Source organism: Triticum urartu, chromosome 2A, assembly GCF_056163025.1.
Source record: "Triticum urartu cultivar PI428250 chromosome 2A, HENAU_Tu73, whole genome shotgun sequence".
Lineage (NCBI taxonomy): Eukaryota > Viridiplantae > Streptophyta > Magnoliopsida > Poales > Poaceae > Triticum > Triticum urartu.
In genome coordinates this window covers 588426448-588440511 of record NC_141874.1, presented here as the reverse complement: position 1 = coordinate 588440511, position 14064 = coordinate 588426448, and the positions used below count along the sequence as shown (strand labels likewise).

General features: G+C 43.0%; 7 protein-coding genes and 1 pseudogene across 7 annotated transcripts; all 8 read left to right on the top strand.

Moving 5' to 3' along the window:
* Positions 1-391: 391 nt before the first annotated feature.
* LOC147986082 (disease resistance protein RGA5-like) lies at positions 392-1129 on the top strand. Its single transcript, XM_087541866.1, has 2 exons — positions 392-417; positions 511-1129. Exons 1-2 carry the CDS (start codon positions 392-394, stop codon positions 1127-1129), a joined length of 645 nt encoding a protein of 214 aa, XP_087397992.1.
* A 32-nt stretch (positions 1130-1161) lies between these two features.
* On the top strand, positions 1162-1899 carry LOC147986081 (disease resistance protein RGA5-like). The gene is made up of 2 exons (XM_087541865.1): positions 1162-1187; positions 1281-1899. Exons 1-2 carry the CDS (start codon positions 1162-1164, stop codon positions 1897-1899), a joined length of 645 nt encoding a protein of 214 aa, XP_087397991.1.
* A 32-nt stretch (positions 1900-1931) lies between these two features.
* Positions 1932-2668, top strand: LOC147986080 (disease resistance protein RGA5-like; annotated as a pseudogene).
* A 32-nt stretch (positions 2669-2700) lies between these two features.
* Positions 2701-3440, top strand: LOC147986079 (disease resistance protein RGA5-like). The gene is made up of 2 exons (XM_087541864.1): positions 2701-2713; positions 2803-3440. Exons 1-2 carry the CDS (start codon positions 2701-2703, stop codon positions 3438-3440), a joined length of 651 nt encoding a protein of 216 aa, XP_087397990.1.
* Positions 3441-3472: 32 nt separating this feature from the next.
* LOC147986078 (disease resistance protein RGA5-like) lies at positions 3473-4209 on the top strand. The gene is made up of 2 exons (XM_087541863.1): positions 3473-3485; positions 3575-4209. The coding sequence occupies exons 1-2, from the start codon at positions 3473-3475 to the stop codon at positions 4207-4209; spliced, it is 648 nt and encodes a 215-aa protein (XP_087397989.1).
* Positions 4210-4311: 102 nt separating this feature from the next.
* On the top strand, positions 4312-4980 carry LOC147986077 (disease resistance protein RGA5-like). Its single transcript, XM_087541862.1, has one exon. The coding sequence runs from the start codon at positions 4312-4314 to the stop codon at positions 4978-4980; it is 669 nt and encodes a 222-aa protein (XP_087397988.1).
* Positions 4981-5012: 32 nt separating this feature from the next.
* On the top strand, positions 5013-5749 carry LOC147986076 (disease resistance protein RGA5-like). The gene is made up of 2 exons (XM_087541861.1): positions 5013-5025; positions 5115-5749. Exons 1-2 carry the CDS (start codon positions 5013-5015, stop codon positions 5747-5749), a joined length of 648 nt encoding a protein of 215 aa, XP_087397987.1.
* Positions 5750-5781: 32 nt separating this feature from the next.
* Positions 5782-6596, top strand: LOC147986075 (disease resistance protein RGA5-like). Its single transcript, XM_087541860.1, has 2 exons — positions 5782-5807; positions 5900-6596. The coding sequence occupies exons 1-2, from the start codon at positions 5782-5784 to the stop codon at positions 6594-6596; spliced, it is 723 nt and encodes a 240-aa protein (XP_087397986.1).
* Positions 6597-14064: the final 7468 nt, after the last annotated feature.

Here is a 14064-nt window from a genome sequence, read left to right as displayed (position 1 = left end):
TCAAAATTTTGTTCGGTCTTTTTGGAAAATGTTCGTGTTTTGGCATTTGAGCAAGTTTTAAAGAGATGATTTTTTAAAAAAAAATCTGTACAATTTCTAAAAAGAATAATATTTGTATTTTATGAACAAAAAAGTAAATATAAAAACCCAAGCAAAAACTGTGCATAAATAAACGAAAGTAAAAACAAAGAGTGTAGGTGTTGTGTTTTTTTTCTTAGCGTTATTTGCCTGCACAAGAAGGAGAAAAAAAGGTTAAGATGCACACCAGATTAACTATCCCAGACGGTTGTGCGCTTACTGATTGTGCATGGGGACTGTAGTTCGAATCCTGGTTCAGCCATCCATTTTTTGAAGTTTAAAACTTAAAAAAGAATCTAAACGGGCTGAGCCCATGAGGGAGGAGTGTGCGCCCAAATTGTACGTACCTACGGCGTACAGTTCTAGTGGATACAATTTGTGAAATGTCCATACTACACTTTATACGTTTTGTGAGGGGGGGGGGTACCGAAGCGGAACTCAAAACAAAATCAAGGGCCTAGGGAAGCTCACCAATCTAAGAACTCTAGGTCTTGGAACCAGTTTATCTGAAGAAGCGGACATTGATGTTATAAACACTTCTTTGGAAAAACTTTGTAACCTCGAGGTGCTGGAATTTTTTTTACATCCTTGTATACCTGAGGCGCTAACCTTGTCGCCTCCTCCCCCCAACCTTGTGAGTCTCCTCATGATGAAAATGTCCCAGGTCCCAAACTGGATTGGGGAACTCCATAACCTCCAGACCTTGGATCTCACTGTTGAGAAGCTGGACGAGGATGGTGTTGGTATTCTTGCAGAGTTACCAGCCCTCACCAACCTGGAATTAGAGTTTGATAGAGCCCTGGAAGAAACAATTGCCATTGATGGGACAACATTCGCAATCCTAAAACGGTTTGAGGTCTGCTACGAGAAGAACATGCCACACCTGATCTTCCAAGCTGGGGCAATGCCTAAGCTCCAGAGACTCTCTCTATGGTTGAACGCCGATGGGTGGAATCAGGACAAGAATGCCCCACTTACAGGTATCGAGCACTTGTTAGCACTTGAAAGAATCTCTGTACGAGGGTTCAGCCATCCATTTTTTGAAGTTTAAAACTTAAAAAAGAATCTAAAGGGGCTGAGCCCATGAGGGAGGAGTGTGCGCCCAAATTGTACGTACCTACGGCGTACAGTTCTAGTGGATACAATTTGTGAAATGTCCATACTACTCTTTATACGTTTTGTGAGGGGGGGGGGTACCGAAGCGGAACTCAAAACAAAATCAAGGGCCTAGGGAAGCTCACCAATCTAAGAACTCTAGGTCTTGGAACCAGTTTATCTGAAGAAGCGGACATTGATGTTCTAAACACTTCTTTGGCAAAACTTTGTAACCTCGAGGTGCTGGAATTTTTTTTACATCCTTGTATACCTGAGGCACTAACCTTGTCGCCTCCTCCCCCCAACCTTGTGAGTCTCCTCATGATGAAAATGTCCCGGGTCCCAAACTGGATTGGGGAACTCCATAACCTCCAGACCATGGATCTCACTGTTGAGAAGCTGGACGAGGATGGTATTGGTATTCTTGCAGAGTTACCAGCCCTCATCAACCTGGAATTAGAGTTTGATAGAGCCCTGGAAGAAACAATTGCCATTTATGGGACAACATTCGCAATCCTAAAACGGTTTGAGGTCTGCTGCGAGAAGAACATGCCACACCTGACCTTCCAAGCTGGGGCAATGCCTAAGCTCCAGAGACTCTCTCTATGGTTGAACGCCGATGGGTGGAATCAGGACAAGAATGCCCCACTTACAGGTATCGAGCACTTGTTAGCACTTGAAAGAATCTCTGTACGAGGGTTCATCCATCCATTTTTTGAAGTTTAAAACTTAAAAAAGAATCTAAACGGGCTGAGCCCATGAGGGAGGAGTGTGCGCCCAAATTGTACGTACCTACGGCGTACAGTTCTAGTGGATACAATTTGTGAAATGTCCATACTACCCTTTACACATTTTGTGAGGGGGGGTGTACCGAAGCGGAACTCAAAACAAAATCAAGGGCCTAGGGAAGCTCACCAATCTAAGAACTCTAGGTCTTGGAACCAATTTATCTGAAGAAGCGGACATTGATGTTCTAAACACTTCTTTGGCAAAACTTTGTAACCTCGAGGTGCTGGAATTTTTTTTACATCCTTGTATACCTGAGGCGCTAACCTTGTCGCCTCCTCCCCCCAACCTTGTGAGTCTCCTCATGATGAAAATGTCCCGGGTCCCAAACTGGATTGGGGAACTCCATAACCTCTAGACCTTGGATCTCACTGTTGAGAAGCTGGACGAGGATGGTGTTGGTATTCTTGCAGAGTTACCAGCCCTCATCAACCTGGAATTAGAGTTTGATAGAGCCCTGGAAGAAACAATTGCAATTGATGGGACAACATTCACAATCCTAAAACGGTTTGAGGTCTGCTGCGAGAAGAACATGCCACACCTGATCTTCCAAGCTGGGGCAATGCCTAAGCTCCAGAGACTCTCTCTATGGTTGAATGCCAATGGGTGGAATCAGGACAAGAATGCCCCACTTACAGGTATCGAGCACTTGTTAGCACTTGAAAGAATCTCTGTACGAGGGTTCAGCCATCCATTTTTTGAAGTTTAAAACTTAAAAAAGAATCTAAACGGGCTGAGCCCATGAGGGAGGAGTGTGCGCCCAAATTGTACGTACCTACGGCGTACAGTTCAAGTGGATACAATTTGTGAAATGTCCATACTACCCTTAATACGTTTTGTGAGGGGGGGGGGGGTACCGAAGCGGAACTCAAAACAAAATCAAGGGCCTAGGGAAGCTCACCAATCTAAGAACTCTAGGTCTTGGAACCAGTTTATCTGAAGAAGCGGACATTGATGTTCTAAACACTTCTTTGGCAAAACTTTGTAACCTCGAGGTGCTGGAATTTTTTTTACATCCTTGTATACCTGAGGCGCTAACCTTGTCGCCTCCTCCCCCCAACCTTGTGAGTCTCCTCATGATGAAAATGTCCCGGGTCCCAAACTGGATTGGGGAACTCCATAACCTCCAGACCTTGGATCTCACTGTTGAGAAGCTGGACGAGGATGGTGTTGGTATTCTTGCAGAGTTACCAGCCCTCATCAACCTGGAATTAGAGTTTGATAGAGCCCTGGAAGAAACAATTGCCATTGATGGGACAACATTCGCAATCCTAAAACGGTTTGAGGTCTGCTGCAAGAAGAACATGCCACACCTGATCTTCCAAGCTGGGGCAATGCCTAAGCTCCAGAGACTCTCTCTATGGTTGAACGCCGATGGGTGGAATCAGGACAAGAATGCCCCACTTACAGGTATTGAGCACTTGTTAGCACTTGAAAGAATCTCTGTACGAGGGTTCAGCCATCCATTTTTTGAAGTTTAAAACTTAAAAAAGAATCTAAACGGGCTGAGCCCATGAGGGAGGAGTGTGCGCCCAAATTGTACGTACCTTCGGCGTACAGTTCTAGTGGATACAATTTGTGAAATGTCCATACTACCCTTTATACGTTTTGTGAGGGGGGGTGTACCGAAGCGGAACTCAAAACAAAATCAAGGGCCTAGGGAAGCTCACCAATCTAAGAACTCTAGGTCTTGGAACCAGTTTATCTGAAGAAGCGGACATTGATGTTCTAAACACTTCTTTGGCAAAACTTTGTAACCTTGAGGTGCTGGAATTTTATTTACATCCTTGTATACCTGAGGCGCTAACCTTGTCGCCTCCTCCCCCCAACCTTGTGAGTCTCCTCATGATGAAAATGTCCCGGGTCCCAAACTGGATTGGGGAACTCCATAACCTCCAGACCATGGATCTCACTGTTGAGAAGCTGGACGAGGATGGTATTGGTATTCTTGCAGAGTTACCAGCCCTCATCAACCTGGAATTAGAGTTTGATAGAGCCCTGGAAGAAACAATTGCCATTGATGGGACAACATTCGCAATCCTAAAACGGTTTGAGGTCTGCTGCGAGAAGAACATGCCACACCTGATCTTCCAAGCTGGGGCAATGCCTAAGCTCCAGAGACTCTCTCTATGGTTGAACGCCGATGGGTGGAATCAGGACAAGAATGCCCCACTTACAGGTATCGAGCACTTGTTAGCACTTGAAAGAATCTCTGTACGAGGGTTCAGCCATCCATTTTTTGAAGTTTAAAACTTAAAAAAGAATCTAAACAGGCTGAGCCCATGAGGGAGGAGTGTGCGCCCAAATTGTACGTACCTACGGCGTACAGTTCTAGTGGATACAATTTGTGAAATGTCCATACTACCCTTTATACGTTTTGTGAGGGGGGGGGTGTACCGAAGCGGAACACAAAACAAAATCAAGGGCCTAGGGAAGCTCACCAATCTAAGAACTCTAGGTCTTGGAACCAGTTTATCTGAAGAAGCGGACATTGATGTTCTAAACACTTCTTTGGCAAAACTTTGTAACCTCGAGGTGCTGGAATTTTTTTTACATCCTTGTATACCTGAGGCGCTAACCTTGTCGCCTCCTCCCCCCAACCTTGTGAGTCTCCTCATGATGAAAATGTCCCGGGTCCCAAACTGCATTGGGGAAGTCCATAACCTCCAGACCTTGGATCTCACTGTTGAGAAGCTGGACGAGGATGGTGTTGGTATTCTTGCAGAGTTACCAGCCCTCATCAACCTGGAATTAGAGTTTGATAGAGCCCTGGAAGAAACAATTGCCATTGATGGGACAACATTCGCAATCCTAAAACGGTTTCAGGTTTGCTGCGAGAAGAACATGCCACACCTGATCTTCCAAGCTGGGGCAATGCCTAAGCTCCAGAGACTCTCTCTATGGTTGAACGCCGATGGGTGGAATCAGGACAAGAATGCCCCACTTACAGGTATCGAGCACTTGTTAGCACTTGAAAGAATCTCTGTACGAGGGTTCAGCCATCCATTTTTTGAAGTTTAAAACTTAAAAAAGAATCTAAACGGGCTGAGCCCATGAGGGAGGAGTGTGCGCCCAAATTGTACGTACCTACGGCGTACAGTTCTAGTGGATACAATTTGTGAAATGTCCATACTACCCTTTATACGTTTTGTGAGGGGGGGTGTACCGAAGCGGAACTCAAAACAAAATCAAGGGCCTAGGGAAGCTCACCAATCTAAGAACTCTAGGTCTTGGAACCAGTTTATCTGAAGAAGCGGACATTGATGTTCTAAACACTTCTTTGGCAAAACTTTGTAACCTCGAGGTGCTGGAATTTTTTTTACATCCTTGTATACCTGAGGCGCTAACCTTGTCGCCTCCTCCCCCCAACCTTGTGAGTCTCCTCATGATGAAAATGTCCCGGGTCCCAAACTGCATTGGGGAAGTCCATAACCTCCAGACCTTGGATCTCACTGTTGAGAAGCTGGACGAGGATGGTGTTGGTATTCTTGCAGAGTTACCAGCCCTCATCAACCTGGAATTAGAGTTTGATAGAGCCCTCGAAGAAACAATTGCCATTGATGGGACAACATTCGCAATCCTAAAACGGTTTGAGTTCTGCTGCGAGAAGAACATGCCACACCTGATCTTCCAAGCTGGGGCAATGCCTAAGCTCCAGAGACTCTCTCTATGGTTGAACGCCGATGGGTGGAATCAGGACAAGAATGCCCCACTTACAGGTATCGAGCACTTGTTAGCACTTGAAAGAATCTCTGTACGAGGGTTCAGCCATCCATTTTTTGAAGTTTAAAACTTAAAAAAGAATCTAAACGGGCTGAGCCCATGAGGGAGGAGTGTGTGCCCAAATTGTACGTACCTACGGCGTACAGTTCTAGTGGATACAATTTGTGAAATGTCCATACTACACTTTATACGTTTTGTGAGGGGGGGTGTATCGAAGCGGAACTCAAAACAAAATCAAGGGCCTAGGGAAGCTCACCAATCTAAGAACTCTAGGTCTTGGAACCAGTTTATCTGAAGAAGCGGACATTGATGTTCTAAACACTTCTTTGGCAAAACTTTGTAACCTCGAGGTGCTGGAATTTTTTTTACATCCTTGTATACCTGAGGCGCTAACCTTGTCGCCTCCTCCCCCCAACCTTGTGAGTCTCCTCATGATGAAAATGTCCCGGGTCCCAAACTGGATTGGGGAACTACATAACCTCCAGACCTTGGATCTCACTGTTGAGAAGCTGGACGAGGATGGTGTTGGTATTCTTGCAGAGTTACCAGCCCTCATCAACCTGGAATTCGAGTTTGATAGAGCCCTGGAAGAAACAATTGCCATTGATGGGACAAAATTCGCAATCCTAAAACGGTTTGAGGTCTGCTGCGATAAGAACATGCCACACCTGATCTTCCAAGCTGGGGCAATGCCTAAGCTCCAGAGACTCTCTCTATGGTTGAACGCCGATGGGTGGAATCAGGACAAGAATGCCCCACTTACAGGTATCGAGCACTTGTTAGCACTTGAAAGAATCTCTGTACGAGGGAGTGGTACTGAATCTCAAAAGCGAAGTGCAGTGTCTGCTATTAGGAGCGCTATCACCTTGCATCCCAACCATGCTCATATTACAATCGATAACAAATATTACTGATGTATGATAATCCTTGGTATCAGCCACAACCAGCAGCTGGTACGTTCAAATTTCCACCTCCAATCTCCAACTTGTCTGTCTCTTATCTGTTACTCCCTCTGTCCCATAATATAAGAACGTTTTTGATACTACACTAGTGTCAAAAACGTTCTTATATTATGGGACGGAGGGAGTACTTGGTAACTACTGGGTGATGTCCCTAGTTTGGGTTGTAGCTTGCCTAATGCCGTACGTTCTATTTACTACTTTCCTGTATCTTGTTTTTTGGGTTCTAGCAAAGACCTTTGTAGATATATGCAGATTCAATAACTAGAGATGCTTCACTTAAATCGAAAATTCAGAGCTCTAACCGACATTTCTCTGAACATTTGAGTTGTTATCATTTCGGCTCGCTTCAGTTCTTGTAGCCGTCGCTAGGTGTTCTATGGATATGGATGTAGTTTTTATTATTTATGGTGTTCGTTGTACTACCATGATTGAAGATGAATAGATTGGAAGTTTCCCCCAAAAAAAGCCCATTGAGAAAGAAACAGAATGCTGTGAAGCTTTTATTTCCTCTTGTACGGAGAAGAATCTTTTTAAATTTGTTGGGTGCACCTATCACGCATAACAAAAAAAATTGAACACGCATGACAAAAATAATTGTACCCTGCATACGTACGCTAGGTGAAGGGACATTACAGGAATAACATAGTACGCCGGGTTTAAAAAATACCCAGCGAAGGACAGATACAACTCGGCAAGGGCTTTGCCGAGTGTTGCCCTCGGCAGCGACGGCTAGACTACACCATGTCGACAAAGGGTCGTAAGTAGAGATCCTCTCCACGGTGACTCAGCAAACAATTTGCTGAGTACAATTTAGGAGCTCTATAAATTTGGTCAAACTTTAGTTTCACTTAGGGTAAACCAAGAACTCCAAATATTTTGTTACAAAGGGAGTAGAAAATACAAACAACTTATGTAAAATGACATGAAGCAAGTATAATACCGCACCATAATTTTTATAGTTCACAATTTTCATCATCTTTTGGAATTCGAATTACAAATCCTCTCAAAATATATTCAAGATTGACATATGTTAGAATCTTATCACTGGGAACACGATTGTGCTAACTAACCATTAAATAATTCTCTCATAAAATAAGTTTATGTGAAATATATTTCATTTCACTTATTTATGGTTGTTTTAGGACTATTCACCACTTTTGGAAAAGTGAAAATTACATAAAGTCAAACTTGGTAAAAGATAAACGTGTTTGAATTTTAAGAAACCTAATATGCACTGCATTGTGGAACGGACGGCGCAGCTTTGTCCTCAGTCAAACTATATAAAGTTTGACCAAATTTATTGAAAGCAATATGAATATTTACAATGACATATATATCGGCATGCTCTCACAACGTACCCCTCCTATCAAGCCCAACTCGTATAGTGTTAGGCTTGTTTTTTTACTGTATTCGGGTCAGCCGATTTGCTACTAGGCTCAAGCCCATTAACTATGCAATCCAAGGTTGTCTCCCTCCCTTTTGTTTTTTTTTTCTGTTTTAATGTGTTCTGCTTTTGCTTTTCTTTGTTAGTTGGTTTTACTTTTTATTTTGTGGGTATGTTTTGGTTGTCGAGTGAGTGTAAATGCAATAATGCATATACGCAAATACTACGCAATATGTGTGAAAAGTATGCTATTATATGATTATTGTTTGTATACTACAAAAGGTGCAAGTTTGGAGCGAAATAGTGTGCAAGTTTTTAAACTTGTTTCTTTGTATATCTTATTTAAAAGGTGATACCATTGCTTCTAGTTAATGTTCCTCATTTGATTTTTATAATTATTATTTTATTTTATTTTCTTTCTTCTTCAAGGGAAGCAATGTGAGTTGCTCATTCCTTCCTAGGAATTGTTTTTGTAAAAATTTACTATTATATGTTTATACTTGCATATTATTGAAAATCGCATTTTTTTGTGACTGCTATGTGCAAAAAAATTCGTTGTTTGTTTGTTTTTTATTTTTTTTTCTTCTTACAGGGTAACACCAATGCCACTAACTTATTTTTCTTGGAAAACCTCATTATTTTGAATTTTTTAGTTTTTATTTTATTTACTTTCTTTCAAAGGGTAAAGCCAATTTCAGTAATTCATTCTTCCTTATAAAAGCACATTATTTTTTTTAAGTTTTATTTCAATTTATTTTTTCTGAAAATTTTGGTTTTTTTATTTTTTATTTCTTATTTATGTCCTTTCTTCTTTAATGATAATACTAACGAACAAATTCAATTACTCTAAGGAAACTTCCCTTTTTCTGAAAACTCAACTATACTATTGTATTCTTATTCTTGCATATTATAAAAAGGACGCGGCTAGCCAGCAACCGTTGGCTGGCTAGCGGTCCACAGCACACACCCTAGAATTAGTAGTGGACCTCTTTCCGGATCCAGCTGGCAAACCCAAAAAGGAAAGAAATGGCCCCCTATGACATTAACTACTGCACATGGCCCCAGGGGCGAGTCTGTCACAATATTAACTATTGCTCCCCATATGACATTAGCCTGCCTTGGCTCACGCTGACGCACCAAATCGTCCTTCCCTTTCCTAGTCGTAACCCCCAAACCTCCCCCCTTGACCTCCCCTTCTCCATCTGTTCCTCTCCTCCATTGCCACAACTTTTGCCCCCGTTTTGGTGGCCATGGACCTGAGAGGTGAGCTTCCATCTTGTTGTGCCCTCTCAGATGCTTCTCTTTTACAAATGCCTGTGGAACGAAGGATTTATTAATGAAGGAATATACAACAACATGGCAGTTAATGTTTGCGAAACTGCAAAAAAGAACTACCGAGACTTTATGCATGCAAAATAATGTGTGTTTTTTGGGCAGGTTGGTATGATGTGCATGCAAGTCTGGAATGATTTCCAGGCAACTCGTGCTGAAAACACATGGAAACCCTCTCTTGAAATTACTATTCTAGTTTATGCTTGAATTTTTTGCAAGTATCTGCAGAGTGTTGTAGGTTGCGCGAGGCTGTTGTTTTTTGGTTGATCTTCAAACTTGTCAAAGCTTTTGGGCAAGTTGAGTATATGTGTAGGCAATCAGGGAAAAAATGCAGGCAACTCATGTTTCTTGTGTGGTAGAAAAATAAATTAAGGAATAAAGAGGTCTTCAAAGTTACAAGGTTTGGCTTTTACTAGTGAATTTTGGGGCAAATGTCTTGTTGAACTACATGTTTCGCAATTGTAGTAGTAACTGCTGTGTTTCGTTGTGAATTTCACTACTGGATTTTGGGCAATGTATCTATCTGGGGATTTGCTCTAACTGTAGCTGCTGTGCTGGTTGTGTTTCTAGCTATCCACATATCTAGGCAAGTTTCTATAATGTTTGGGCAAGTAGGGAATGGTTTATAGGCAACTCATGTTTTTTTAGTTTTGTGAATAAAAACAAACATAACCCTCTTGAAGTTCTGGTTTTAGCTTGTGCATTGGATTTTGGACAGGTATCTCCTAGGGCTGATGTGTATGCATGTGAAAAAAGAGATTGATTTATAGGCCACCCATGCTCAAAACCCCAAGAAGCAAAAAACAGATAAAAATGTTTCACCTTTATATGGATTTCTTCTAAGAAAAAACTTGCATACAAAAATTTAGGCAAAATTGGCCCATATTTTGCTCGTTTAATATTTAACTAACCAACCCACACATCGAATCAGAATGACCTGGCGTGTAGAGGAGGAAAAGAAAGAGCAGGTTTGATTTTCTTTCTCACCTTGTTCATCCTGATTGCAACTATTTTTTAGTGTTTTCCCCTTGTTTCTTCTGGCATGAGCAGCCAGTATTGATTTTACTACATCTATTGCAAAAAAAGGTAAAAAGGAATTAGTGAGCAACTATAGCGGGTTTTTAAGCAAATCAAGTATTGACAAAAAGTTAGTCCTGTCTGTACATGAAAACTGTTTTGATTTCCTTTCTCGAACTACTGGCTGTTGTACATCCAGAGAAACCCTTGATGCTTTTCTTAAGTTGTTTTTGGTACTAGGATTGTGTTGAGAAAACAAAAAAGAGCAGCCAAGTTCTAGGATTTGTTTAAGAAAAATCACTGTTGGTAGTAAGCAACTCCACTTTTTTTTGCTGAAATAAAAAAGTTGGATATCTTTGTGCAAAGCTTACCAGGAAGTGGATGTTGAACCTTCTTGTTTGGGCTTGTGCACAAAACCTCAAAAAATGTTGCTTTGACTTTATAATTCAGTGAGGCCCTGCAAACGGAACAAACAATCTGTTTAGGCAAAAACGTCTACAAAACCATATTTACAAAACTTAAATGATTTAGGCAAGAACTATTTACATGTAGACAACTTATCCGATTGGAAAACACAACTTGTGTGCAAAATAAAATCATTTTTTTGCTAAAAAATCTTTGGGAAACTCGCGCCAACCTCTCTAGCAACCAACTATCATACATCGGGCAAATTTTGGGCGAAAATAAAACCCAATGTTCTCATCTTTGGGCAACTCACGCCAGCATCTCTAGCAACTAACTATCATGTGTTGGGAAAGTTTGGACACTTTTGGCTCAAAACATTGACGATTCCAGCCCCCGCATCTCGGCAGTGGATCTTTGGGCAACTCATGCCAACATCTCTAGCAACTAACTATCATGTCTTGGACAAGTTTTCGACACTTTTGGCTCAAATCATAGACGATTTCAGAGCCCGCCTCTCGGGAGCGGATCTTTGGCAACTTATGCAGGCATCTCTAGCGACTAGCTATCATGCGTTGGGCAAGTTTTGGACACTTTCGGCTCAAGTCATAGACGATTCCAGCCCCAACATATTGGGGGCGGATCTTTGACAACTTACGCTAGCATCTCTAGCAACTACCTATCATGAGTTGGGCATGTTTTGGATACTTTCGGCTCGAATCATCGACGATTCCAGCCCCCCATCTCGGGACCGGATCTTTGGGCGACTTACACCGGCATCTCTAGAAACTAACTGTCATGCGTTGGGCAAGTTTTGAAAACTTTCTGCTGAAATCAGTACCTGATTCCAGCCCCCCACATCCCCAAGTCGCAAACCACCGCCGCGCTCAAAATCATCGATTCGCCCATAAACATGGGACCCCCACACCCCTCTTCAACCTCCCTATTCCGCCTCTATCACATAGAATTGTAGATGTGAGTAGAGAAACACATGCTTAGGGGGTCGATTTCGAGATACTTACAACGATTTGCGGCCTAGTTCCTCGACCACTCGAGACAATGCTTTCCCGGATCTAGCTCCACCCCACTAGGTGGTCGTGCCGCACAGATGGCACTGCCCCCTTGGCTCTAGAAGAAAGCATATTTTTTGGCTAGAACCCAATGCGCACAAATATTATAGATTGACTAGAAGAAAGCATGTTTTTTTTCTGCACACTTTCTCGGTCTAGAGTACAGTCCACGACTTCTTACTTTTGCTTGCTTAACAAAAGTGCCATTCCTATCCGCCCTAGCCCTCTCGTCCCCCCATCCAACAACCACCTCCCAGCATGTTGCCTGCAAAAATTCCACCTCGGCGTCCCCCCTCCCGTCGCGCGCATTGTGGATCGAACACTTTTCATCGTCCACAATGTGGACTTATATTGTGTGAACATCAAGTTGTGGTGTGTCCCCTAGGAAATGTGCATTAGTGGTTGTAAGCAAGTAGTGCTCTAATCTAAGCAAATTGCATAGTATATACAGGCAACTCAAGGTTTTGTTTACAAAAAGGATTAAAATTTAGCAACTCGTACTGGGTTTGTATGCAATTCCCATAGATTCTGCAGCCACTCATTAGCTTGCTTGCCGAAGAAAAATATTCTGGAAAAAAACGTGAATCTATATTGTGAGGAACTCTATTTTAACTTGTGTGGACCTATATTTGGTTCGTTGAAAAGAACATGTCCTAAAAAATCAAGTTGTGTTGTGTCCCGTGGGCAAATGCATTAGAGGTTGCCGGCAAGTTGTGCTCTGATCTAAAAAAATCAAGATGTACTATTTTATCTACTGCCCAGTACAAGGTATGATGGAGGAAGTTAAGGATTTTATCCAGTTTTTTATGATGTGTAACTAATGGATATCCCTATTGAGAAAACTGAAATCAATGGACACCTATTCAGAAAACTAATTGCAGTTGACAAAAACAGTGCCAATAATGGATTGATAAAAATCTTGACAAAATACATAGGCATATAGACAAACAGCTATTAGGCAAAACCCCTGACAAATAGCAGGCAAGTAAGAAAACAAGTATTAGGCAAAAGTTCCCAAGGAAAAGTATAGCAGATGCTAGTCGGGTAATTATATCAAGGATATCAATGTCATATACTCCGTATATCATTACAGAAAATCTGACAAGATATCTCAAAACTATCTCATGTTACTCATAGGATGCAATTACTTCCCCCTCGGTACTAGCAGATGGATCAAGCAAATCTCATACGGGTAGCCTGGCAGATCTCATTACAGAAAACGGGCAACATCTGCTACATCCTCTGCTACTCCCCTCTAAACTACAGTTAGAATAGTTTACTCTCTCTCTCTCTCTCTCTCTCAAGCCCCTCGTTGTGCATCTCACGAACCACAAACCCCAATTATTCTCGTTCTCTCTCTCTCTCAAGCCCCTCGTTGTGCATCTCACGAACCACAAACCCCAATTATTCACGCATCTAACGCTCCTATAACCAGCCCCTTGCGCGGACACGACACCTCATCTCGCACACGCATCCCCATCGGTCACCCTCCTGCAGTGAAAACCGGCTGATTTACTGCGAAAAAACTGCTGAATCGAGAACGAGTTGCTTACCGGAAATTTGCGGGCGATTGCACAAGCTCTTTGACGGCAGCATGAACCTCGACACAGCTCACGCATCGCCTACTCGTACCTCCACCTCCTGTTCACCGAGCTCTCGACTGCTGCGCATGCAGAAGCGGCGCCCCCCACCCCCCCTTGCCTCATTCCGTCCTCCGCATGTATTCGTTGCCGCGCCTGCGAAATCATCACCAGCGCCCCCACTCCTCCGCCTTACAATCCCCGCAGAAAAGGCTCCGCTCGCGTGGAATCGCTCCGCAACCCGCGAAATCGGCCGGGGTCGCTAAGGAAGAAGGAGAGGAATGGGGAATTGGTGGATCTGGAAGACTGCCCTGCTGCGGTTGCAGATGGATGAGAGTGCGGTGGTGGGGGAGGAAGAAGTGGGGTGGGTTGGGGAGAGAGGTGGTTTGGTGGGGACCGAAGGCTGCCGCTTCGGCCTAACACGGATGAGCCGACCATGTGGCACCTGGGGCGAGGGACGAAAACGACCGCGCGACACCTGAGCGATCGATCGCGATCCAACGACGCAGACACGCGTGTGCTCTGTAAGACAAACGAGCCAGCGAGCACTTTTTAGGTATTACTCCCTCCTTTCCGGTTTATAGGGCTTATCTCAAAATTTTAGTTTTTCCATTTTATAAGGCTCAATTTGGTTA

Excerpts from the sequence above, each read along its gene's own strand:
- LOC147986082 (XM_087541866.1), top strand. The coding sequence starts at position 392 with ATGAGGGAGGAGTGTGCGCCCAAATT. Across the intron at positions 418-510 it reads GAGGAGTGTGCGCCCAAATT|CGGAACTCAAAACAAAATCA; the intron begins GTACGTACCTAC and ends GGGGTACCGAAG.
- LOC147986081 (XM_087541865.1), top strand. The coding sequence starts at position 1,162 with ATGAGGGAGGAGTGTGCGCCCAAATT. Across the intron at positions 1,188-1,280 it reads GAGGAGTGTGCGCCCAAATT|CGGAACTCAAAACAAAATCA; the intron begins GTACGTACCTAC and ends GGGGTACCGAAG.
- LOC147986077 (XM_087541862.1), top strand. The coding sequence starts at position 4,312 with ATGTCCATACTACCCTTTATACGTTTTGTGAGGGGGGGGGTGTACCGA.
- LOC147986075 (XM_087541860.1), top strand. The coding sequence starts at position 5,782 with ATGAGGGAGGAGTGTGTGCCCAAATT. Across the intron at positions 5,808-5,899 it reads GAGGAGTGTGTGCCCAAATT|CGGAACTCAAAACAAAATCA; the intron begins GTACGTACCTAC and ends GGTGTATCGAAG.